We start from the raw sequence: 25,541 nt of genomic DNA on the forward strand, positions 1-25,541 counted from the left end.
GTGTGATGCCGCCGCCAGGGGGCCGCAGGAAGGCCGTGTATCTTTTCTTTGTTGTTTTCCCTTCAATAAATCAGACAGATTTAGGTTCATGTTGGTGTTTTGGATAGTTTTTAAGATCTAATTAAATATTTTGCATGTTTTATGTTTTTTTTGTTTTTTTCATCACTTGGGGTGTTTTTAAAGACCGAATTAATTACTTATAGAATAGGTAATCTATTAACTGTCTTACCCACACATATGCCTCATAAGGATACATATATTTCTTATAACTTCCTTAAACTCTTAAAAAGGCGATGAGTGAAACATCTAAAAGGCAAAAGACCGGACAAAGGAAGCTCGAAAAGATGTTTGCCCCATGCCACAAACATGTCAACATTCCAGACTCGAATAACTGGCGGCAGAGGATGGAGCGACTGAAGAAGTAAAGGGTTAATTCTAAATTCTTGCTTGAAATTACGTGATTATCGCTTTTGATGATACAGAATGAACATCAAACATCTGAAGAACATTCTGCCGCCTCAGGTGATTATGTTACATTACGTGATATTACAAAATGGGATTCTTAATTGTTAGATTATTTGCGAAAAATGTCAAAACAAATTAAATTGGTATGTAATTTGGTAATACTGAGGGGATGCAAAGGTGCTTTAGGAAATCAGTGCTTCATTTTTTTTTCATATAACCATGCAGTTATTCTTGTTTCAATTGTTCAGAGCGTAATATACTTGATCTGTTTATTTTCCATGACAGATGAGGTAAATGAAAGCATTGGTAATTTTTTAAGAAGTGATGGAACCGCATTAACACCAAGTCCCTATTACTCTGGTCACTCCTGGGGATCCACAAATATGGGTGTATGAACCAATAACCAACCTAACCAGGGAGTTTCTGTCTTCACCTCTAATAGGGCTCTGCTCCCAGACCCCCATCCAATTGCTGTGGACTTACTGCATGGCATTGGTCACAACCCATTTTCTTCATTCTGACTTTATTCTTTGTCTGACATTAATTTACATAGGATTGTAGTTTTCCCTTCCTATATGACAATGTCAATAGATTTACTTTTCTTAACCCATATCTGCTTGGCTACACCTATAGCCATCATAAAAAAAACACTTAATTTGCCAGGTACAGCAGGAAATGGAGACAGAGGCCCAATGCTGGGGATCACCCCTGCCTTGGGCCTCAGCCCTCGACTTAACTAATTTTCCACAATCTTTTCCCCTTCCCCTTTTTGTTTCCTTCTCTTCTTTAACCCCCTCATCAAACCACTTCCTAAGGTGTGAGAGCCGAGTTGAGTGGATGAAAGGCTTATTTTGTGCCAGTCATGAACGGCCTGGGGAGCCATGGCTTGGTATTCTTCTGTTTAATTGTTTAGCCCAAGGGGATCTTGACAGGGAGACTTTCTCTCCCTAACATAGTCTAGGTTTACCATGGCCAGTAATGAAGGCTTTCTACCATTAGTAGGGGCATTAACCCATTGGTGACAGGTGTAGAAAACTTGAAAAAAAAATCTATGCTCTGGCGAACCACGGCAACGCACCGACTTTGAGCGCGTGAGTTCGGTACATCAAGCCGAATCACTGCCTCGGAGCGCTTTGGTGAGCTGCCGCGGCGGACAGCTGCACGCAACATTTTGAGCGGTTTGTTATCACGCTTATAGGCGTGACCCGTCGGGAAGGGGTAAAGGGTTATCCCTTTATCAAATAGCCACTGATTTCAATTCCAGTTCCACGATCCCAGGCTCTCCTTTGACCATAGGTGTAGAGCATGTAGTAGTTGCTAGACAATGTGTTCCTGTTAGAGTGGCAGCTGTCAGTCAGCACTGCAGACTGATATGAAACCTCAATATAACACCTGAAGGGAGGGTTATAGGAAGGTGAGGTTACCTAGAAATTCCATATATTTTTTCCTCATATATGGAGCTCACTTAAGAGTTAGAGAAAAGCCTTGTGAGCAACAGTGGCTATTTACAGAGACACAAAAATGGAGAGGTCAGGAGAGAGGATCCCTTCTACTGCCACATCAGAAAAAGAACTATCTGACATGACTTGTTTGCTCATGCAACTTTCAAACTTCTTTCCTTGTTTGGGTCAGCATCATTGATGATGTCACATAGAATAGCTTGGCAAGCTACTTTACAAAATTCTTTGTTACTCTTTTTAATTTCCTTCTTTATAAAGCACTTTTGCCTTGTACTGTATTATCGTAATGCTCATTGGAATGTTGCAGTGATTTTAATGTTTAATCCATATAGCCAGCATTTAAGTAGTTTTAGAATAACTTGTGTGGAATATACTTGTTCCGGAACCCAGGCTAATTGTTTTCTTGTATCTTCTTGTTCACCTGGATAGTTTGCATAGTTGAGTGTGGGAAATTATTCTCCAAATACATTATTTCAGGGGTCCCTAAACTTTTTAGACCATTGACCTCTTCATGGGATCCATGATTTCTCATTACCCCCCCCCCCCTAGACATATACAAAAAAGAAGAAGAAAAAAAAAGAATAGTAATGACAGTTAAGTAAATGTGCAGTTTCCATATACATCAGTGAGGGTAACCAAAATAAATCTAAGGCTAAGCTAAAATGTTTTAAAATGTTATAAGACTACAGTGCCAATGATAAACAATATAGCAACTTTTATCAAGTAGTATGATTTAAATAGTAAAACATATGAGTAAAAAAAAATCTGAATTAACCACTGTTAACCAGGCACACTTATAGCCGTCACGTAAAAACAAATCATCATAGCTTGCTAAAGGGAGTCGAATAGGAAGTTCTGCTCTGTGCAGCGAACTCCCTGGCAAAAAGCTAGACAGTTGCCAGAAGTCAATGGAATGAGTGAAAAAGATTTCTAGCACTGTCATTGTAGGGTTAATGCACACATGTGGAAAAGAATATTATAACTGTCCAATGTCTTGTGATTCAAATAATGATGAATTAGTATAACTATATTAATAACATTATATTTCTTTAAACAGAATATAAAATAAATAGACAATAGCCAGAGGTTTAATATCATGCTGAAAAAGTTTCATAGTGACCTGTTCAAAAACTTCAAAATTGCATGCAATAGTCCCTGATTTTGTTCTTTATCATAAACTCGGCCATTCCGTAAGCATAGCCTGTAGGCATGAAATTTTCATATATTCCTAGATGAGAGGGAGGGTTCTAAAGAGAAGTAGCCAAGTCTGAAGACCAAGCAATGAATGTTTCACAGCATTTGCATTTGTATTATAATCCATAACAGACTGATGATTTGTTACCTTGGAAATTCTTTTCCAACTTCTTGTTAGTTATTATTATTCTTTTTTTTTTTCTTTCATTTTTGCAGGATGGTGCAGCTAAAATCACAGCATTGGCTTGGTCACCTAACAATGTGAAGTTGGCTGTATCAACTGCAGAGAGGGTTGTTCTGCTGTTTGATGAGAATGGGGAAAGGAGGGACAAATTCTCTACTAAACCTGCAGATTCCAAGGTTAGTCTTGAAACAGTTTTAGTTTATTGTTATTGTTTTAAATTTGTGGTAAATCTTACCAGTTCAAATACATACACATGTTCACTACTGGCTTTTTTACCTATTTTTATTCCTGTAAAACCTGCCAAACTCCATTATGTATTATCTGGTAAAATATGTAATTTATTATTAAATGAGGAATCATTCTAGAATCTTATCTTGCCAGAATATATGTGGTGATTGTTTGTTGACCTTTGCTGGAGCACTGAAAGTGTGGAAGCTATGTGGACTTAATCCTAGCTACATCATACTAAAATGGACATATTGGTTCACACTTAGGCATTGTTCAAATTATGCCTATGAGAGCATGAGGGATACTACCATCTTGAACAGCCAGCTACATGGGCAAGAGTACTGAACCTTACAGCTTATGTAGTGTGGTGCATCAGAGTTCTTGCAGACTCCCTCTAAAAATCATTTCTTCATACTCACTCATACCCATACTACACTACCTTCAGTTTTAATGAATATCTACAGCTTACCACCCAGAGACCATCAAGTGGCTTGGAGGCATTGCAGTTGCCAGGAAGACTTAATTTCATGTGGATGGATACATATCTTATTTATTTCTTTGCAAATTAAGAGTATTAAGAAGTTTCAAGTGGAATTAGATGATTTCATACTATTCTGCCAGTAGCATGAAATGGAAAATGTCCACTTCCGAAGCCACTTTGAGTTGATTCCTAAGATATAATAAGATTTTGCTTAATAACAATTTCTCTTGGGAATCAAGTATAATTTTTGGGGGAGATGGAGTGTTTAAATTATATCGTAATTCAATGTCCTTTGTTTTACAGTATGGTAAGAAAAGCTACCTGGTTAAGGCCATAGCTTTCTCTCCAGACAGTACCAAGATAGCTGTTGGTCAGACTGATAATATTATCTATGTCTATCGGATTGGAGAAGAATGGTGAGTCTCCAGTTTCTTGTATTAAAACGAATCTATATCCTATATATAGTTTCTCTTAGTAATAAGTGAAAAGTATGAGTTTTATATATTTTTTGCATTTCGCGTGCCTCCGTCCCCTTCTTCATCCTTCTCAGCCCTTTTTGAGTTCCATGTAAAAAAGGGGGGGGTTTTTTCCTCTCCTCCCCTCCTTCTCTCTTTGTTGTCCGTTCTTTCTCCCTCTTTCTCTCCCTCTTTGTGCCTTTCTCCCTTCTCTCTCTCGCTGTGCCTTCCCTCACACGCCATTCCTCCTCTCATCTTATCTTTCTCCCTTTGTGTGCCTTCCTCCCTCCATTCACTCCTCTCTCTCCTTTGGAGTGAAAACCTTCTCTTCTCTCCTCTCGCCTCTCCTCTCGTTCTTCCCATTCTCTCACTCTCCCTCCTCCCTCCCTCAATCCCCACCCTCGCTCAATCCCCTCCCCCTCCCCTCCGACCCCCCCCACCCCCACCCCTCCTCCCACCTACGTCCCCCCCACCTCTCTCGTTCTCTCCCCCCTCTCCATCTTACCCACACATCCTCTTCTTCATCCCTCCCCCCAAATCTCCCGATAACAACTCCACTCTCATCCCACACCCGTCCCCGCCCACTCGATAAACCCTCCACTCTCCTCATCTCATTCTTCTCAGCACTCATCCTCTCGCTCTCCTCACCTTCTCCCCTCCGCTCCTCTCTCTGATCACATCTTCAACGTCTCTCCCCCTCTACCTCCCTCTCTCCTCTCCGAAATAGATGCGGGGGTGGGTGGGGAGGGGGGGGGGGGGAGTGGATGGGGGGGGGGGGGAACTAAACCTACTTCACAGTTCCACCCTCTCTCTCTCCTCATAAATCTATAATTATATAAATAAAATTATATCTATATTATAAATATACTATAATAATATATACTCTATCCTATCTATCTCTCTCTCTCTCTAATCTCTCTCTTCTTGTCACTCTTCACCTTCCCTCCCGTATCCAGTACCATCCAGTCGTCTCTCTCCTCCGTCTCCTCTCCACGCTCTACTCGTCTCTCTTCTCTACTTCTCCTCATCTCACTCTCCTCTCCCAGGCTCCTCCTCCCGCCCCATCCCATCACTTCCTCCTTCTCCCTCCCACTCCCATTCTCTTCTCTTCCTCCCTCTCTCTCTCGCCTCCCTACTCCCTACTCCAGTTCCGCCCTTTACCCCACCACAAAGCTCACTACTAACTCGACCACCCTCCTCTCCTCTCTCCCGCTCGTTTCCCCAATCTCCTCTCACTCGCTCTCGCCGCAATCTCGTATCTCCTCACTTCTTCCGCCCGGAGTCGTCCCCCTCCTTATCCCACCTCCCTCCTCCTCCCACCGTTCTCTTCTCTCGCCACCTCTCCTCACTCCCTGCCTCCATGCCCTCATCATATCTATCCCTCTTCCCTACCCCCCCCTCTCACTCTCTTCTCTCTCTCCCCCGTCTAAACGCCTCCCGAACCTTTCCATCCCACTCTCCCTCGTCCTACCCCCTCTCGTCTCCGCCCCTAATTAAGCGTCTCCCTTAATCTCTCATCTCCCTCTTCGCCCTATCATCACACATCATCACCCCTGCCTCTCTTCTCCCTCACTCCTCCCCTCGTCTCTCTCTCCTCCAATCCCGTCCTCTCTCTCCTCCCCTCGACCTCTCCATCTTTTCTCTGTCCCCCAGGCCTCGCTCTTCTCCTCACCTCGCTTCGTTCTCGGAATCTCCCGCCCCCTCGCTGCTCCACACCTGCAGCACTCTCTCTCGACTCTCTCTCTCTCCACTCCTAATCAACTCTCAAAACGCATCCCTCCATTGTCACCGCGGCGCGTGTCTTTCTCTTCCCTGCATCCTCTCTCACACTCTTCTAATCTCTTCTGCGTATATCGCCTCATCCATAGTACATGCGTCTCTCATCACTGCTCACCGGTCCAACCCTCTCCTCTTTATCCTCCTCATCCTTTCCTCCACCCACTCATCTCACGTCCCTCCCCCTTCTTCTTCTATCCGTCTATCTCTCTCCTCTCGCTCACCACTCTCACTCATACCCTCCGTCTCTCTCTCCGTCTCTATCGTCATCCTCCGCCTCCTCGCCACAAATTCTCTCGTCGTTCCCTCAAGCCTCCACTTCCACCTCCTGCTCACTCTACTCTTCAGTCTCCCTCTTCCTCAACTCATCGGCTCACCCTCTCTCGCCTCTCCCCGGATCGACGCTGATTCCAGCTCCCTATACTACCTCTATGCTCTCTCCCTCGCTCTCTCGTCTCCATATCCTCTTTATTCGTCTTCGCTCCCATTCCCGCAAGTTGCTTCCTCTCTCCTCGCTCTTCCTCCACCTCAGAGCTCTCTCTCCCCCGCTCACGGTTCTCTCTTTCCTCCGTCCCGTCTCATCCGTCCTCCCGCGCTCCTCCCTTACTCCTCCTCTCTCTTCTCCCTCCCTCCCCGATCCTCGTCACTCTCCTCGCCCCCCCCCTCACCTCTCCTGTCTCCTCCTCTCATCAGTCTCCCTCGGTTCCCTATGTCTCCCTTCCCCACCCCTCTGCTTTCCTCCCTCTCTCCTCTCTATCTCCTCTCCCTCTCGTCCTCCTCCACTCCTCATCATCCCTCTCCTCCTCCTCCACTCCACCTCGTCCTCTCCACGTCTCTCCCCTACCCCTCCGTCCACACGATCCGTCTCTCAATTCTCCTCGCTCATCTCCTCCCATCCTCCTCACCTCCTTGTCTCCCTCCTCCGCCTTCTCCCTCTCTCATCCCTTCTCTTTCTTTCTTACTCTCTCTCCTCATTCTAGCTTCTCACCCTCTCGATCACCTCTCTCCATTTCTCCCTTCCTCCCCTCCCTCATCTCCAAATGCTCTCCTCCCTCCCTGCTCGCCTCCACTCCAATCCATCCGCTCTCATCTCTATCCTTCTTCCAACATCGTCATCACTCCTCCATCAATCTCTCTCATCGTCTCCATCCCTCCCTTCTCTCTCATCCACCGCTCGCCGTACTCCTACCCTTCCCCCCTCACCCCTCACCTTCCTCCCCTCTCCTCCCACGTCTCTCATCTCTCTCCCTCGCATCGATCTCTCTCTCATCTTCGCTTCCCCCGTCTCTCCCGCTACGATCCACATCACTCCAGTTCTCTCTCTCCCTCTCCCTTTTCCCGTCTCTCTTCTCTACGCCAACTCTCTCTTCCGTCCCATCGCTCAGCACACACTAACTGGAAAAATTCTCCGTCCTCCCTTTTCCCCTACCTCATACCGTCTTCACCTGCACCTCTCTATCCATCGTTCTCCCTCGCCATCCCTCCCCTCCCGCGCCTCTCCTCTTCTCTCCGCTCGATCTCCCCATTACTCTCTCTCCCTCGCCTCGGTCCACGCCAAACCTTTCTTATCGACTCCTCTCCCTCTCACGCCCGACCCCCACAATCTCTTCCTCTCGGTCCCCTGCTTCTTCTCCTCTTCTCTCCCGATCACATTCATCCACCTCTCCCCTCCCTCTCTCACCCTCCTCTCTTGACCTCTCTCTCCCTTCATCTCTCCGCATCGCCTCCTCCTCCCCACCTCCTCCATCGCCCTCTCCCTCCCATATTCATTCTCCCCCCTCCTCTCCGCTATCGTCCTCCCAGTCCCGCCCAGCTCACTCCTCCACCATTCTTCGCTCACCCTCTCCATCTCCGACTCTCTCTCACTTCCACCCCCTCCTTCTTCCCCCTCCACTCTCCCCTCTCTCTCCTCTCTCTACCCTTCAGCTTTCCACTTTCTCCCTCTCCCCCCCCTCTCCGTCTCTCCTCCTCCCCCTCTCCTCCTTCTCCCTTTCCTTCTCATTCCTCATCACTCTCTCCCTCCCATACCCGCCCTTCTAAAATACCCCCTTCGCCAACCCTCCCTTCTCCTCACCTCCCTTCTCCTCTCCTCCTCTCCTCCCTCTCCCAACTCACCCCCTCCTCCCTCCTCCTCCACCCGCCCTCCCCTTTTCCCCATCTTCCCTCCCCCTCTCCCCTCTCTCTCCCTCTCTCCCCCTCAACTATCCTCCCTCCTCACCACACCTCTTTCCCTCTCTTCTCCTCTCCCCTCTCTCCCTCCCCCCTTCCCTCTTCAATCCTCTCCTCCTCCTCCCCAACTCCTCCTCTCCTCCCCGCCACCTTCATTTTCAACCTCCTCCCCCTCACCCATACCTCCCTTTCCCCCCTTCTCACCCCCCTCTCATCTCCTCCTCATCCCTCCCCACCTCCCTCCTCCACCTCTCCTCTCTCCCTCATCTCTCCTCCTCCCCCCCTCTCCTCTCCCCCCTCTCCCTTCTCTCCCTCACCCCCTCCTTTTCCCCTTCTCTCTCTCTCCCCCGCCCTCCCTCTCTTTCCCTCACCTCCTTCCTCCCCCTCCCTCCTTCTCCCCTCCCGTCACTCTCTCCTCTCCTCTCTCTACTCATCCCCTATTCTTTCCCTGTTCCCCCACCTCCCCCCCCTCTCTCCTCTCCTCTCCTCTCTCTCCTCCTCTCCTTCCTCTCTCCTTCATCCCTTCCTCTCCTCCCTCCCGCTCCCTCCTCTACCCATCCTCTCTCTCCCTCTCCTCGCTCCTCCCCTCTCTTCCTCGCCTAATTCTCTTCTCCTCTCCTTTTTCCCTCATCCTCCCTCCTCCTCTCTCCCTCCACCCCGCTCTCCCCATCTCTCTCCCCCTCTCCCCATCCCAGCCTTCTCCCCCTCCTCTCCCTCCTCCCGCCCCCTCCCTCTCTCTCTCTCCTCCTCTCTCCCCTCCTCACTCCCCTTTCCCCCCATTCCCCCCTCCCCTCATCTCTCCCTTCTCACTCCACTCTCCCCTCCTCCTCTCCCGCTCCTTTCCTCTCTCTCCTCCGCCTCCACTCTCCCTCCCTCTCTCCTTCCTTCCTCCTATTCTCTCCCCCTCATCTTCCTCTCTCCCCCTCTTTCCCCCCCTCCCCTCTCCCTCCCCTTCTCCCTCTTCTCCTTCCCTCTCCCTCTCCTCCCCTCCCTCCCTCTCATCTCCTTCCCTCTCCTCTCCATCTCTAACCCCTCTTTCCCCCCTTCCCCTCTCCTCCCCTCTCCCCACATTCTCTCCTCCCTCTCACCTCTCTCCCCCCCTCTCCCTCCTCTCCTCCATTACTCGCTCCCGCCCCTCCCTCTCCTTCCCCTCCTCCTCTCTCCCCCATCATAAACCCCTCATTTCTCTCCCTCTCTCCCTTTTCTCTCCCCTTCCCTTCCCTCTCCTTGTCCCCCCTTCCTCCCTTCTCTCTCGTTCACTCTCTCTCCCCGCCTCCCCCCCTCCTCTCCCTCCTAAATACTCTCCCCCTCTTCTCTCTCCCCTCTCTCTCTCCCCCCCTCTCCTCTCCTCCCTTCCACCATCTCCCCCTCTCCTCCCTCTCCTCCCTTCCTCCTCTCCTCCTCTCTCCATCCCCTCCCTCCTCTCTCTCCCAAACCTCCCTTCCTCAATCCTCTTCTTCTTCCCTCTCTCCCCCTTTTCCTTTCCCCCCCTCTCCTCCTCCCCTCCCACCTCCTCTCCCCTCATCTCCTCTCCCCACTCCTCCCCTCCTTCTCTCCCCTCCTCCTCTTTGCTTTATATCCCTCCTCTTTCACCCTCCTCCCCCCTCTTCCCTTCTACTTCTCTCCCCCTTCCCCCCTCTCTCCTCTCTTCTTCCTCTCTCCCCTCCTCTCCCTCTCCTCTCTCCCCCCCTCTTCTCCCTCCCCTCTCCCCCTCTCCTCCATCCTTCATCTCCTCTCCCCTTCTCTCGCTACTCATCCCTCTCCCGCCACCGGTCCTTACCCAATCCCCCTCCTCCCTTCTTCCTTCCCTCCTCTCCTCCTCACCCTTCCTCCTCTCCTATCTCTCCTCCTCTCTCATCTGTCTCTCAAGCGCAGTCATCTCTCTCATCCTCCTCCTCTCTCTCTCCTCACAACTCCTCGGCACTTTCAAGACCCCACGCTATCTCCATTCCCGCCCATGCTCCTCCTCACCAACTCTCTCCCATCCCTCTCCCTCGAATCGTCCTCTCCTCTCCTACTACCAACTCCCTCTCCTCCCCCCGATCGTCCGTCCTCTACCCTCTTCCTCTCCCGCCTCTCTCTCCTCTTCCTTCACCTCCTCCCCTCCCTCCCTCTCTCGTCTCTCTGTCTTCCTCTCCTCTCCTGTTCCCTTCCTCCTTCTCTCGACTCTGTCATTCCCCTCTCTCTCCTTCTCCATCCTCTCTCCCCACTCTCCCTTCGCCCTCGGATCTCCTCCTCCGTCCCCCACCCATCTCTCCCCTCTCCTCTACCCTCTCCTCATCGCTCTCTATTTAATCTCTCTCTCCTCATCTCTCCCTCTCCGTCCCCTCCCTTTCTTTCACTCTCTCTCCCGTCTTCTCGTCCTCAGCGCTCTCCCCCTCTCTCAGCTCTCTCTCTCTCCCTCTATCTCCGTCCCACTCTCCTCTCTCTTCTTTCCTGCTCTCGATATCCGTCCTTCTCCTCACCCCTTCTCGCGATCTCTTCATCCTCTCCCATCTCCTCTCCTTTTCTTTTTTCTCCTCTCTCATTCTCCTCTCTACTTTTCTTCTCTCTCTCATCGCCTCCTCTCTGTCTTTCTCCCCTCTCTCCTCTCCCATCTTCACCCATCCCTCCATCCTCTGCTCCTTCCTCTTCACCCCTACCCTCTCTCCTTCTCCCCCTCCTCTCTCCTTCTCTGGTCCCTGTCCTTCTCTCTCTCTCGCCTCTGGGGTGGTCCCTTCCGGCCCTCCCTCCCTCCCCCTCTGTCTTTTCCTCTCCCGCCCCTCTCTCCCTCGCACTCTCTGGTCCCCTTTCCCCTCTCTCTCTCTCCTTCCTCATTCTCTCCTCTCCAATCTCCTCTCCCCTTTCCTTCTCTCCATCACTCCCTCCTTCTCATCCATCTCCTCATCTGTCCTATCCCCCCCCCCCCTTTCTCGTTCCTCTCCCCGCCCCTTCCCCCTCCCCCCGCCTCCCCCCCGTCCCCCCGCTTCCTCGGTCGTCCTCCCTCCTCCTCCCTCTCTGGTCCTCCCTCTCTCTCTCCTCCCTTCCTCTCTCTGTTCGTCACTCCTCGTCTCTCATCTCCCCCTCACCTCCACTCCTCTTCTAACCAAATTCGAACCGTCCCAATCTCTCATCTCTCTCCCTCCTCTCATCTCTCTACTCCCTCTCCTCTCCTCTCTCTCTCTCCTTCCTCCTCTTTCTCCCTCTCCTCTCTCTCTCCCTCGCTCATCCCTCCTCCCTTCCTCTCCTCCTCTCCTCCTCTCCCCTACCTCACTCCCCCTCTCTGTCGTCCTCCCTCTCCATCTCCCCCTCAACTACTCCCCGCCCTCTCTCTCTCTCTTCTCCCCTCTCTTTCTCTCTCCCTCCGGTCTACTCTCTCTCTGTACCCTCTCTTCTCTCTTCTCTCTGCCTTCAGACCTACCTTTCTCCCTTTCCTTCTCCTCTCTATCCCCTTCCCTTCCTCCTTTTTTTCCTCTTTTCTCTCTCCGCATCCTCTCTCCGTCCTCTCTCTCCATTCAACTCTCCATCCCCTCTCACGTCCTCCTCTCTCCGTCTCTTTCTCTCTGCTCTAATCTTAGCTCCCCCCCTTCCTCTCTCCAGTCCTCTCTCCATCTCCTCCTTTCTCCCTCTCCTCCTCCTCCTCACTCCTCCTTCCTCTTTTTTTTCTCTCTTTCTTCTTATCTGCCACCTTCCTCATCCTCCCCTCTCACACGCTCTCGTTCCTCCTCTTCTCCTCCCCTCATTCCGCCTCTCTCCTCTCACCTCCTCCCCTCTCTCTACTCTCTCTCTCGAACCTCCCTCCCCCTCGTTCCCCCTCTCTCTTCCTTCCACAGTCTCTCAAACTCATCCTCTCTCTCTTCCACTCACTCTCTCTCCTCCTTTCTCTCCTCCCTCCCAAACTCGTCTCTCCTCACATCTCTCCTCTCTTCCTCAAAATCTCTTCCCTCTCTCTCCTCTCTCTCTCTCTCGATCCCCTTTCTCCTCTCCTCTCATCCTCGCTTTTCTCTCTTCTGTCTCTTCTATTCCTCTCTCCCTCTCGTTCCCCTTTTCACCCTCGTCTCTCTCTCTTTCTCCTCTTCCTCCCCTCTCGCCCTCTCTCTTTCCTCCCTCCCTGTTCTCGTTCTCTCTACCCCGGCTCACTCAAGGCCTTACTCTCGTATCCTCTTCTCTCTCCCCTCTCTCACGCCCTCTTCCGTTTCCCCTCCATCCCACTCCTCTCCACTGCTCTCTCTCAGTCTCCTCACCCGACCCTCGCTCTCATCTCTCTACTATCCTGGTCTTCCCTTCTCCGTTTCCTCTCTCTCTCACGCTCCTCTCTCTGTCCCTTCCCCTCTCTCTCTCTCTCTCTCCTCTCTGTGATTTCTCCCTCTCCGCCCTCCCTGTCCTTCCTCTCACCCTGTCTGCTCTGTCCCACCCCTGTTCTTCTCCTCTCTCTGCACCTCCCTCTCTGCCCCCTCGGTCCCCCTCCTCCTCTCTCTCTGTCCCCCTGTCCTTTCGTCTCCCTCTTCTCTTCTTCCCTCCCCCCCTCTTGGGGTGGTCCTCTCCTTCTTTTCACTCTTCTCATCCTCCCCTCTCCGCCCCCTTGTGCTCCCGCTCATACGTCTCTCCACCACTCCTCTCCTTCTCTACTCCCCTCCCTCTCTCCTCTGCTCTCACTCTTCTAATCACCCACGATCCCTCCTCTCCCTACGCGCTCCGTCCTCACTCCCCAATCCCCCGCCCCTCCATCCCATCCGCCAGTCCCTCCCCCCTTTCCACCACCCCTACTCATCCCTCCCTGTCATCTCCCGCCAACGCTCCGCCAGATCCGACTAAATCGTCTCTCCTCTCTCATCCCTCATTATCCTCCTCATTCTTCTCTCTCTCTGTAAACTCCTCTCTTGTCCCTTCTCTGTCATCCCCCCCACTACTGGCTTCCGCTCTCTACTCTCTGTCCCCCCTCTGTCCATCTCAATCTCTCCTCGTCTCTGTCCCCTTCTTTCTCTCTCTCCTGTCCTCTGGTCGTTTCTCTCTCTCTCCTTTCTGTTCTCTCTTCACTGTCGTCCTTCTCTCTCTCCTCGGGTCTTCCTCTTCCTCTTCTCCCTTCTGTCCGTCTCTCTCTTCTCTCTCTGGTCTTCCTCCTCTCCCTCCCTCTCTCTCTGTCCTTCCCTCTCTCTCTCTGTCCCCCACCCTTGTCTCTCTCTCGCTCTGCCTTCTCTCCTCCTCTCTATCTGTTTTTTCTCACTCCTCTCTGTCCTTTTCCTCTCCACTCCGCTCTCTCTCCTCTCTTTCTCATCTCCCATCCTGGTCTCCTCTACCCTATCTCATCTCCACGCAACACCCCCTCTCGATCTCACTCGCATCCTCCTCTCCCTCTTCTTCTCCCATCTCTCTCTCTCTCATCTCTCCTCTCTCCAACACCCACTTCTCATCTCATCACGACTCCACCTCGTTACCCCCCGGAATCCTCACCTCGTACCTCCTCTCTTCATTCTCTCTCTCATCTCCCTAACCTTCATCCTCTCTCCCTTTCTTTTCTCATCCGCTCTCTCTCTCTTCCTCTTTCTTATCTCTCGTAGCCTCACTCCGAAGTCTCCTCCACCTTCTCTCTCATCTTTCCCTTTCTCTCTCATCCTCCTTCTTTCTCTCTCCTCCTCTCCCCTCTCATCCTCACTCTCATCTCTCTCCTCCCCTCGACCCTCCTCTCTTCATATCAGCTCCTCTCAGACCCTCCTCTCTCCATCTCCCCGCCTTCCCTCTTCTCTCTCTCTCCTTCATCCTCCATACTCTCATCCCCTCCTTCAGGCGCTTCCTCTCTCCACCACTATCTCCTTGTGTCCCTCCTCCATCTCTCCTCACGGTCCCCCTCTTCCCTCTTTTATTCCTCTTCTTTCTCTCCTCTCTCTCTCTCTCCTCCCTCGAATCTCTCCCCCCAATCTCTCCCTCCTCCTCTACCTCTCCCTCCCTCCCGATCCTCTTCCATCATCTCCACTCCTTCCCTCTCTCCTCTCTCTCTATCTTCCTCCTCTTCTCTCCTCTCTCCTCTCTCTCCTAATCGCTCCTCTTCTCTCTCTTTCCCTCACTCTTCACAGTCTCCAACCGCCTAATCCCCTCTCTCTCTCTCTCTCCTCCATCTCCCAGAATCTCTCTTCGACACCCACTCCTTCCCCCCTCTCCCATCTCCGTCTCCACCTCCCCAACTCTTCGCCAAATCCTCTCTCCCCCCCTTTCCCCCTCGCTCTCTCTCTCTCTCTTCTCTCTTCCCCCTTCTCCCGCTTTCCCCTCTCTCTCTCCCTCTCTCTCCACATCCCCGTCTCCTCCTCCCCATCGTCTTCTCCCCCCTCTCTCTCCTCGTCCCCTATCCCCTCTCTCTCCTCTCTCTCTCGTCTCTCTCTCACTCCCCTCTCATCTCCCCTTCCCTCCCACTCGTCTCGTCCCCTCGATCTCCCTCCATCCGCTTCGTCACCCTCTCCTCCTCTCCTCCTCCCTTCTCAGCTCTTCTCTCACTCCCCACTCTTCTCTCACTCTCTCCCTTCTTCTAGCCCCCTTCTCTCTGCTCTCTCTTCTTCCCACACTCTCACTCTCTCCCTACTCTATCTCTCCCTCTCCTCCTCCCTCTCCCCTCTCTCTTTCCCCCTCTCCCTCCCCGCATCACTCCCCTCCCCTCTCAACCAATCCCTCTCTTCCTCCCTCCCCCTCGAGTCTCGCTCTCATTCCGCACCCCTCCTCCTCTCTCCCTCTCCTCCCCTCTCTCCCCCGTCTCTTGTCTTCTCCTCTCTTCTCTCCATCTCTCTCCTCTGTCCCCCTTTCTCCTTCTTCTTCTCCTTCTCCTCCTCTCCTCGGACCCCCCGTCGTTCGTCTCTCTCCGCTCTCTCTCCCTCCTCGTCAGCCCCCTCCTCTCTTCCCTCCCTCGACCCTGTCTCCTTCACCTCCCCCTCATCCCAACCACATCTGCCAGTCTTCTCCTCCCCTCTCGATCCTCAGGCCCTCGCTCTCCTCTCTCTCATCTTCCCTATTTCTCGCCTTCTCGGTCCCTTCCTTTCTCCCCCTCTCGCTCTCTCTCTCATCTTCTCTCCCTCCCCTTCCTCTCTCTTTCTGTCCCTTCTCTCTTTCTCTCCGTTCTCTTTCCTCTCTGTTCTGTTCTTCTCTCTCACTCTTCTTCTCTCTGGTCCTGTCTCTCTCCTCCCTCTCCTCCTCTCCTCTGCTCTCCCTTCTCTCCTCCCCTGTCCCCCCGTCCGTTCTCTCTCTCTCGTCCCCTCTCTCTTCCCCCGTCCTCCACCTCCCCCTAACGGTCACATCCTCTCCCCTCCTTCACCGCCACCCCCATCTCCTCTCTCCTCCCCCACACCCACCATTCTCTTTCCCTCCTCCTCCTCTTTTCCTCGTCGCCCTCCTCTCCTCTCTCTTTTCCTTTCTGTTCCTCTCTCTCTTCCCCTTCTTCTCTCTCTACTTCGTCCCTCTCCCTCCTCTATCCCTCTCCCTCCTACTTCCTCCGCTCCTCCTTTCGCTCTCCTCTCCTCTTCCTCTCTCTCTTCTCCTCTCTCTTTTTTTCTTTCTCCCCTTCTCTCCTCTCTCACTACCTCTCTCGGTCCTCCCTCCTCTCCCCTCCTCCTCTAATCTCTTCCCCTTCCCCAAACGTCATCCTCACCCCAACCTCACATCCCTCCCCTCTACACCCTCTCCGGTCCTTGTTTTCTTTCCCCCAGCTCCTCTCCCCTTCCTCACTATCTCTATTAAAATTATTCGAATCTACTCACACCCTCCTCTACTCCACCGATCCATTCGCTATCCTCTCGATCTCTCCTCCTCTCCTCTCCATCCGCATATCGCCTCGACTCTCATCCCTCCGCTCTTTCTTTTGTTTTTTTCGCTATCCTCCTCTCTTCTTCTTTGTACTTAACTCTAATCCCCTCTTTCCCCCTAACTCGTCATACATCGTACGTCTTCTGTTCCCTCTCTCGCCCTCTCCTCATCGCCTTCTCATTTTTTTTCTTTCTCCTCTTCTCCTCTCCTCTCTCGCTCGCATCTCATCCATTCCTCTCTCCCCAATCATCATCTCGTCCCCCGATCGCTCTCTATCCTTCTCGCTATCCACTGGGTCCCTCTCCTCTCCTCTCCACTCCGCCTCCCTCTATCATCATCTCTACCTATCCCCTTCTCTCATCTCTCGTCGCTCTCCCGCTCTCATCCGTCCTCCCTCCTCTCCTCGTCTCTCTCCGTCTCTCTCGCTAGCTCATCATCTCTCATCCGCCTCTCTTCTCTCTCTACTCTCTCTGGTTTCTTCTCTCTCTCTCATCCTCTCTGTCCCCTTCTGTCTCCTCTGGGTCCCTTCTCTCTCTCTCTCTCCATCTTGCCTTCTGGTCGTGTCCCCCCCTTCCCCCCCCCCCCCCCCATCGTTCTCCTCTCCTCACTCTCCTCTCCTCCTCCTCCCTCTGTTACTTGCTCTCTCTCTCCCTCTGGACTTCTCTCTCTCGAACCTCCTCTCTCTCTCTGTCTCATCTCTCATCCCTACTCCTCCTCCTCTCTTACCTCAGTCTAGCTCCCCATCTCCTCTCTCTCCTCTCTCTCATCTCCCTCGCCTCTCCTCTCTCCCATCTCCCCTCCCTCTCTCTCCCCCAAGATCCATCTCACATCCCTCGCCCTCTCCTCTCCTCCATTTGCCCCTTCTCCCTCGTCCTCCCTTCTCTCTCTCTCGTCGCTACTCTCTCATCACCTCCTCTTCTCCTCTCTCTCCGAACTCTCCCTCTCTCCTTTCTCTCTCTCTCCTATCCCGTTCCAGCTCACCTCGCTCTGACCCCACCTCCCTCTCTGTCCCCCTTCCTGCTGTCTTCTCACTTCTCCTCTCCTCTCTCTCTCTCCCCGCCCCGCTTCCTCTTCTCTCTCCTCCTCCTCTCCTCTCTCCCCCTCTTCTCTCTCTTCTCTCCCTCAGTCTACTAACTCCCCACCTCTGTCCTTACTCTCTCCATCCTCTTCCTCCTCTTCTCTCTTCCTCCTTTTCCCCCTCTCTCCTCTCAACTCGTCCTTCCGATCTCTCATCTCCCTCTTCTCTCTCCAGTCAATCGTCTCCCCCTCAACCTCCTCTTTCCCTCTCCCCTCCTCATCCCTCCTCCTCCCTCGCCTCTCCTCATCTCTTTCACTAATTCTCATTCTTCTTTCGCCTCGTCTCTCTCCACTCTCTTCTTTCGCTCCTCTCTCTCCCCTCTTCTCTCCTCTCCTCCCCCCCTCTCTCTTCCTCTCCTCTCAACCAGCTCCACTCTCTCATTCTCTCCTCTTGCTCCTCTTCACTCATCTCCTCTCGCACTTTCTCGCACCCCTCTCTCCTTCTCCTCACTCTCGCTCTCCCCTTCTCTCCTCCCCTCCTCCATCTCGCCTATCCCCGCGCCCTCTCCCTCTTTCCATCTCACTTCCTCTCTTCCTCTCCCTCACCTTCTCTTTCCGTCTCTCAGACTCAGTTTTCCAGCAAATCCATCTTCCATCTCCTCACCCCGCTCACATTTTCGCCTTTCTTTTCTTCCCTCTCGACCCCTCTCACACGGTCTCTCCGCTCCAACCCTTCCCTCCGTCCCCGACACCTACCCTTGCGTCTTTCTTTTCCTCCTCAGCTCCTCTCCGTCGCTCAACCACCTCTTTTCCCTCTCCCTCTTCCTCTCTCTCTCTCACCTTTCCATCTCTTTTTCCTCGTTCTCCTCTCTCTTTCTTCTCCTCGCTCTGTCCCATCCTCCTCCCTTCTCTCTCTCTCGCCTTCTCAACTTCTCTCTCCCTCCTCGCCCTAACATCATACCAATGTCTCAGCTCTCCTCTCTCACTCCTCCTGTCCCTTCTCTCTCACTCTCCTAATCCTGTTCCCCTTCACTTTTCCAGCATCTCCTCTCTCGTCTCTCTTCTCGCCCGTCTGGTAGTCTTCTCCCTCGCTGTCCTCTTCTCTTGTCCCCCCCTTCTCCCTGTCCTTCTGTCTGCTCTGATCGCCTCGCCTGTCCCCCCTCTGTCCTTGCCCCTTCCGGTCTCTCCTCTTGTCTCTGTCCCCCCTTCCCTCTCTCTCTCTCTGTCCTCCTGTCTCTTCCTTCCTCTATCCCTTCTGACCCTCCTTCCTCTCCAACGACCATACCCCCCCAAGCTTCATCCTCCCCTCCATCTCTGATTCAACCTCGACTCCAGCGTCACACTTCGTCAACTCCCCCCTTTCTCTCTCCATCCTCCTCCTCACATCTCTCTCTCTCTCTCCTCGTTTATTATCTCCCTTCCCTCTGTCCCCTTCCTCTGTCGCTGTCCCTTCTCATCTCTCCCTCTGGACCTCTTGTCCTCACTCTCTCCCCCTCTCTGTCTCTGTCTTCTCCTCGCTCTGTCCGCCTGTCTTCTCTCTCTCCCGCTCAAGTTCTTTTCCCCTCTCCCTCTGTTCCCGTTCCTCTCTCCCATCCTTCTCTGTCCTGTCTTCCTCTTCGTCTCTCTCGGTCTTCTCTCTCTCTCCCACCTGTCCTTTTCTCTCCCTCTCTCTCTCTGTCTTCTCTCTCTCTCTTTTCCCCTTTTCTCTCATCCCCTGGAGGCCCTCCTCTTCATGCCCCTTCTCCCTTCCCTCCTTCATCATGTCCCCTTCTCCTCCGCTTCTCTTTCCCCCTTTCTCTCTCCTCACTACTCTCATCTCAACTCGTCTCAGGCCTCCTTCCACCGCCCCTCGTCTGTCTCTCATTCTTGTTCTCTCTCTCAGTTCCTCTCCATCCCTCATCAGTCGTCCTCTCCTCTCTCCTCTCCCACTCTTTTTCTTCTTTCTCTCTCAGGGCTCCTCATCTCATTCTCCCTCTCCCCATCTTCTCCTCTCTCTCCTCCCGATCTCTCTTTCTTTCCTTCTCTTTCTTCCTCTCTCCTCCTCATCTCTCTCCCCTATACTTATCTCCCTCCTTTTCCTTCCCCCTTCTTCTCCCTTTTCTTTCCTCTTTTTCTTCCCTCTTTTCCTTCCCTCTCTTCCCTTTACCCTTTCCGCCCCTCCCTGATTTTTTCTACTTTTTTTTTTATTTTTTTCTTTCCCCCCCCCCCCCCCCCCTTCTAGCCTCTCCCTTTTTTCTTTTTTTCGCGTTCCTCAATCTCTCCACTACCCCCCCGTTCCTCCCTCTCTACTTCAACTCCCCTCGTCACTCCATACATCCTCCTCTCCCTACTCAAAGCTCCTCTCTCATCCTCTCCTCTCTCTCTCTTCATCATCTGTCTCGCTCTTCTCTCTTCTCCCTCTCTCTCTTTCTCGGCCTCCGTCTCTCTCTTTTCCCTTCCCTTCCCTTTCTCTCTATTTTTCCTCATTCTCTCTCTTCTCCTCTCCCCTACTCTCTCTCTCTCTCTCAGTCTCTGGCTCCCTCTCTCCTCTCTCTCCTCTCTCCAGGAACCTCTCTTTTTTTTTTTATGTTTTTTTTTTCCTCTTTCTCCTTCCCTCCCTCTTCGATTACTCCGATTCCCCTTCCCATTCTCATCTCTCTCGTTACTCCTCTCAACCCTCACGTGGTTATTCTTCCCTTCCTATCACGCCTCTTCTCTCCATTCCGAAGTCCGTCCTCTTCTTCCCATCTCTCTCTCTCTTCTCTCGCTTCTCTTCTACTTTCTCTCACTCCCTCTCTTCCTCTATCCTTCAGCTCCTTCTCTCCTCCCTGTCCCTCACCTCCCACTCTCACTCTATCTCTCTCTCCTCTCTCCCCAATCATCCTCATATCCCTACAATGTCACTGGAAATCTAATCCACTCTCTCTTATCACATGTCTCTCCCTCTCGACACACCAGCAGTATTTCCAACGAAAAACTTCTACCGCTTCCTAGCCCAAATCTCTTCGATCTTCACTTTTCCCCCCCCCCCCCTTTTTCTTTCCTCCTCTTCCGTTCAGACTCTTCTTTCTTTTTTCTCTTACCCACTTTTTCCCCATCTTCCAGCTCTCTCTTTTAGCACATCCCCATCTATTCTCCTTAGTTCCTTTCTCACCTCGTCCCCCATCCCCTTCTTCTCTCCCCCATCTCCTCCCTCACTCATCCTGCTCCATCTCATAAATTCGACCTCCATACTCGCGTTCCTCACCCTCCCGCTATCTCCCCCACCTCTCTTCTGGTCGAGATCGATCTCACCTCTCCCTCCTCTATCCTCTCTCTCTTTCTTCTCTCTTTCTCCCTCACTCTCTCTTCTCCTCACTCTCCTCTTCTCTATCCCGTCCTCTTCTCTCTCTTCCCTCACTCCTCACGTCTCTCTCTATCTCTCTCTCCAATCCTCCATACATCAGAGCATGCCACCTTCCCACAAACCCCAAGCTCCAGGCAGATCTGGATAGCTCAGCAAATTCTCGCCATCCACTCCTCTGCTCCGTTTCCCAACAAGATAACGTTGATCGCCCCCAGTCCACCGTCGTCGCCCTGAACCACCACCCCCACCCCTACAACTACACCCTACCCACCTGGCAAACCCTCCATCCCCCCATCATAATCTTCCTAGTATGATCCATCCTAATCCTACCCGATCGTCCACCCCGCCCGACGCTCTCTCTCTCCCTCCAAAACTTCTCTTCCATTCTCCTCGTCCATCTCTGTCCTCCTCTCTATCTCCCTCCTCCACTCGCTACTCTTTCCTCGTCCTCACTCCTCTCTCAGCCCCGCGGTCCCTGTCTTGGCTCCTCTCTCATCGTCCCTTCTCTAAATTCTCTTGTCCCCCTTGTCCCTTCTCTCTCTCGCCTCTCTCTGTTGTACTGGGTTAGTTGTTTCTCTCAACTCTGTACCCTGGTTGTTCGGCATCTCGCCTCTTTTCTCTCGACTGTTTTTTGTTCTCTCTCTACAGTCTGTGTTTTGTCTCTCTCCTCTCTCTCTGGCCCTGTCCCCCCTTTGTTTCTTCCCCCTCTCTCTCCCTGTTCCTGTCACCTCTCCCTCTTCTCCTCTCACCTGTCCCCCCTGTCTTGGTCTTCCTCTCTTCGGGACTCCACTTCCCCCCTGTCTTTTGTCCCTCCTCTCTCCTATCTCTGTATGTCCTTTGTCCCCCGTCTCTCATCTCTCGCTCTGTCCGGTTTTTTGTGTCTCTCGCTCTGGTCCTGTCCCCCCTTGTCCCTCCCTCTTAATCTCTGTCTGTTCTTGGTTTTCCCCTCCTCCTCTCTGTCCTGTCCTTTTCTTTTCATCATCTCCTCTCCTTTTGCCCCTCCCTTTCCTCACACTCTTAGTACAACCCAATCCCGTCTCGACTCCAGCTTCTCCTCCACGATGTCCGACCTCCGTCACATCAACACAAACCGCTTCGCGTTAAATCGATGCCGGGATAGCCCTGATCATCTATCGTCTCCTCTCTCTCTCTCTCTCTCGATCCTTCTCCTCTCCTCTGTATTGTCTTTTCTCTCTTCGCCATTCTCTCTCTCCACTCTTCTCTTCCTCTCCTCCTGTATGCTTCCTCCTCTGCTCTCCTCGCTCCATTTCGCCTTTTTCTCTCCTCGTCTCCCCCCTCCTCCCCCCTCTTCTCTCTCTCCTCATCTTCTCTCGTCCTGTCCCCTGGTCCCTTTCCCTCTCCATCCTCCCCATCATACCCGCCTCTCTCCTATAATGTTTCCTCTTCCCTCTTCTTTTTCTTCTTTCGTTGCTTTTCCTTTTCTCGTCTTTTTTCCTTCTCTTTCTTTTTTTCCTCCTCTCTCTCGCTCTCTGCTTTTTTTCTCTCCCTCTCTCTCTTTTCTCCTTTCTCTCTCCCTCCCCTCTTCTCCCCCCTCAATTTCAGACAATCCGTCTCCTCTCCCTCTCACCCCCCCCCACAACACCTCCCCACTTACCCCCTATACTCTCCCACACCCCCCTCCCCAGATGCCAGTCCCCATTCCATCAACCCTTCATCAGTCATCTTCCGCTTCCCCTCTCTCGTCCTCCCCCCTCCGTCTCTCTCCGTATTCCCCTCCTCTCTCTGTCTCCCTCTCCTTCCCCCCACTCCAGCCTGATCTCTCTCCAGCCCCACAAGTTTCTCCAAAACCCCAATGCAAGACCCCCGCCCGATCCATGATCTTCTCCCACCCCCAAACCACAAATCCTCCCTTCTCTCATTCTCTCTCTCCGTCCCCCCTCTCTCTTCATCTCTCTTTATCAACGCTCTCTCTATTCTCTCTTCCATCTCTCCGTGCCTTTTCTTTCTCAAAACCGCGCCCCCCCCCGCAATCTCTCGTTTTTCTCCCTCTCTCGCGCATCTATCCCTCTCCCCCCCCATCTACGCCCTAACGGTTCCTAATACTCTTGTTTGTTCTTTTTTTCCTTTATTCCCCCATCCCCCCCCCCCCTCCCCCCCCCCCCCCCCCCACCCCCTCCTTTCCTCCCCACCGTTTTTCCTTTTTTCCCCCCCCCATTCCCCCCTTCCCCCCTCCTCCTCGCTCTTCTCTACATTTCGCTACTCCTTCCTCATTCTCTCTCCGCCTCCTCTTCCATCTATCCCCTCTCTTATCTTCTTCCTCCTCCTCTCTCACTCTTCTCCTTCTCATCTCCTTTACTTTCCCTCCCTCTCTCAATCCTCTTTTTTTTTCTTCCCTCCTCCTCTCATCTCTCTCACTTTTACCCCTTCTCTCTCTCTCTCTGCTCTAAGAGATCACAGGACGCTTCCCGTCTCTTTCTCTCCATCTCTATCCGCCTATTCTTCTTTCCTCTCTCTCTCTCCGACATCCTACCCACCTCGCTCTTGCTCTCATCCTTCGCTCATCCTCTCCCTCTCCTCTCTCTGTCCTCTCCTAAATTGTCTTGTTCCTCTCTCTGTACTCCTACTCCCCTCTCATCTCTCTGTCCGATCTACCGCTTCTGTCCTCCGTCTTCTCCCCTCCTCTCCTGTTGTCCTTCTCTTTCCCCCCACCTCTCCTCTTCTGTTTTTGTAGCTTCTCTCCCTCTCCTCTCATCTTTTTTCACCCTCCCCTTTCCTCCTCTCGCCTCTCGCCCTCTATCCTCTTTAATCGCCGTCCTTCCGCTCTCTCCTCTTTCTCTCTCCTCCCTCCCCTCTTCTCCCAATATCTCGCTCTCCTCTCCTCTTCCCCGCTCTCTCTCGCCTCTTTTCCCTTCTCTCCTCCTCTCCTCTTCTCCCTCTCTCCTCCTGTCCTCTCTCTCACCTCTTCTCTCTCCTGTCTCTCTCCTCTGCTCCTCTCCTCTGTGTCGTCTCTTCCTCTTCCTCCTCTCCCTTTCCTTTTCGGTCCTCCTACTCCGGTGTCAACTCTCTCTCCCCTCTCTCATCTCCACTCCCTCTAAACCCTCTCTGGATCACTGCGCTCCCTGCCTCATCTATCATCGCCGTCTTGATTCGCTCCAGCGCCCCTCTCTCTTCCTCTCTCTAGCCTCTCTCCTCGCTCTCAGTCTCAGTGTACCCTCCCTCCTCCCGCCGCCCACTTCCCTTCTCCCTTTTACCTCGCTACTTCCTCCTCTCTCCTCCCTCTCCTCCCCCTCTCTCTTACGTCAGAAACGGCTCGGTCTCCCATACCCCAATCTTCTCTCTCCGTTCTCTCTCTCTCCCGTCCTCTTCACCGCCTCTCCTACTCTCCTCTCAGTCTCTCTCATCGCCCCTTTTCCCCCTCTGTTCCCCCTCCCCCCCTCCACCTCTCGGTCCCCCTCCCCACTCCTATCTCCTTTTCTCTTTCTCCTGGTCGCTCCTCCCCCTTCTCCTTTTCTATTTCTCTTGTCTCTCCTCCTTTTCTTTCTTCTGTCTCCTCTCTCATCATCTGTCCTTCTTCTTTCAATTTTCTGTCCCTCCTCCGCTTTTCCCCCCTCTGTCCCCTCTGTCTCTCCCCTCTTTTTCCTCCTTGCTCTCTCTCTACTCGACCCTCATCTCCAGAACACTCGGCCCCATTCCTTTCCTCATCCGACTGTCTCCGCCCTTCTCTCTCACCGATGCTCTCTCCCGTCCTCGTTGTACCTCCCATCTTCATCGCTCTCTCGCATACCCTCTTACCCGCGTGCATCCCTCCCTCCCCCCTCCGTAATTTCACTCTCAGGCCCAACACATCGGCCAGTCCTGTCGTTCTACCCGCTCCCACGTCCCAATCCCCCTCTCCTCTCTCTCTCTTGTCCTCTCTCTCCCTCTCCACGCATGCTCTCTCTCTCAATTCTCCTTCTCATTCTCTCCTATCTCGCTCTTTATTTCTTCCTCTCTCTTCCCTTTCCTCTCCTCTCTCCTTTTCTCTCCTCTCTCAAGAATAAATCTGTTATCACAGTTTCCCTCCCTTCAATCCCATCGACAACTTCTCAGGCTCCCTCTCTCCCATCCTCCTAGTCAAGTCCGTAATCCCTCTTCTCTCTCTCTCGCTCTCTCATGATTCTCTCTCCTCCTGTTGTTTCTCTCACTCGCCCCTCAAACTTTCTCTTTCTTTCTCCTCTCTTTCTTTTATCTCTCTCTCGCGTACCTCCTCTCATCTCTCTTCCTTCCTACTATCACGCTCGGTCCGATCTCCTCTCTTCCCCCCCCCCTCCTCTCCTCCTATCCCAGCCCAATCACCCTGTTCTCTCCTGTCCCCCCCCTCCTCTCTTTTCCTCTTCTCTCATCTCTCTCACATCTGATTCCGTTCCGAGGCCCAGCTTACATAATCAGATTACTCCATATCCAAGGAGAAAAAGGGTCGCCCTTCCTCGTCCACCCCAGAATATCTCTTCCATATCATAAAATCCTGCCTCGCCCGGACCACACGCGTATATCCTCTCCCCTCTAAACCCTGCATCAACAGTCACCCCTCATCTCTCTAGCTCTCCATTCTCTCATCCTCATCACTCTACTCTCCAACCTCTCCTCTCCTCTCCTACGTTTTTCCCCCCCCTCTCTTCTCCCTCTATCTCATCGTCTCTCCTCATTCCCCCCCACCACTCCTCATCCCCACCTCCCGTCGATCTCAATCCTATCCGATCTTCTTCTCCACACGTGTCCTCACTCTCTCTATCCCTCGAAGTCTCAACAACCTCTATTCATCTCTATCTCCTCTGCTCATCTTCTCACCCTCCACTACCTCCTTCCTCCATCTCCTCTCTCATCTCTCTTTTCCCCCCCCTCCCCCCCTCTCTCTTGTCTGTCTGTTCCTTTTCTTACTTTTTATTTTCTTCTCCTCCTGCCTGGCCCCTTCTTCTCTCTTCTAATCTGTCCCCCCTTCCCTCAGTCTCATCCTCCTCCGATCTGTCCTTCTCTCTTTATCGTCCCCCCCTGTCTTAAATCCTCCTCGCGCTCCTCCTCTTCCTCG

At 52.5% G+C, this 25,541-nt stretch overlaps 2 protein-coding genes across 2 annotated transcripts in view; one reads left to right on the top strand and one right to left on the bottom strand.

Moving 5' to 3' along the window:
• Nucleotides 1–90, bottom strand: part of LOC125030997 (mucin-5AC-like) — a 42,772-nt gene extending 42,682 nt beyond the window's left edge. The window contains exon 1 of the mRNA XM_047621418.1: nt 1–90. This exon is cut by the window's left edge and continues 67 nt beyond it. Coding sequence (XP_047477374.1) covers nt 1–90 — 90 coding nt within the window.
• Nucleotides 91–374: 284 nt separating this feature from the next.
• On the top strand, nt 375–20,749 carry LOC125030998 (intraflagellar transport protein 172 homolog). The gene is made up of 4 exons (XM_047621419.1): nt 375–522; nt 3,336–3,479; nt 4,316–4,428; nt 20,644–20,749. Exons 1-4 carry the CDS (start codon nt 484–486, stop codon nt 20,747–20,749), a joined length of 402 nt encoding a protein of 133 aa, XP_047477375.1. The 5' UTR covers nt 375–483.
• Nucleotides 20,750–25,541: the final 4,792 nt, after the last annotated feature.

Source organism: Penaeus chinensis, chromosome 12, assembly GCF_019202785.1.
Source record: "Penaeus chinensis breed Huanghai No. 1 chromosome 12, ASM1920278v2, whole genome shotgun sequence".
Taxonomy (NCBI): domain Eukaryota; kingdom Metazoa; phylum Arthropoda; class Malacostraca; order Decapoda; family Penaeidae; genus Penaeus; species Penaeus chinensis.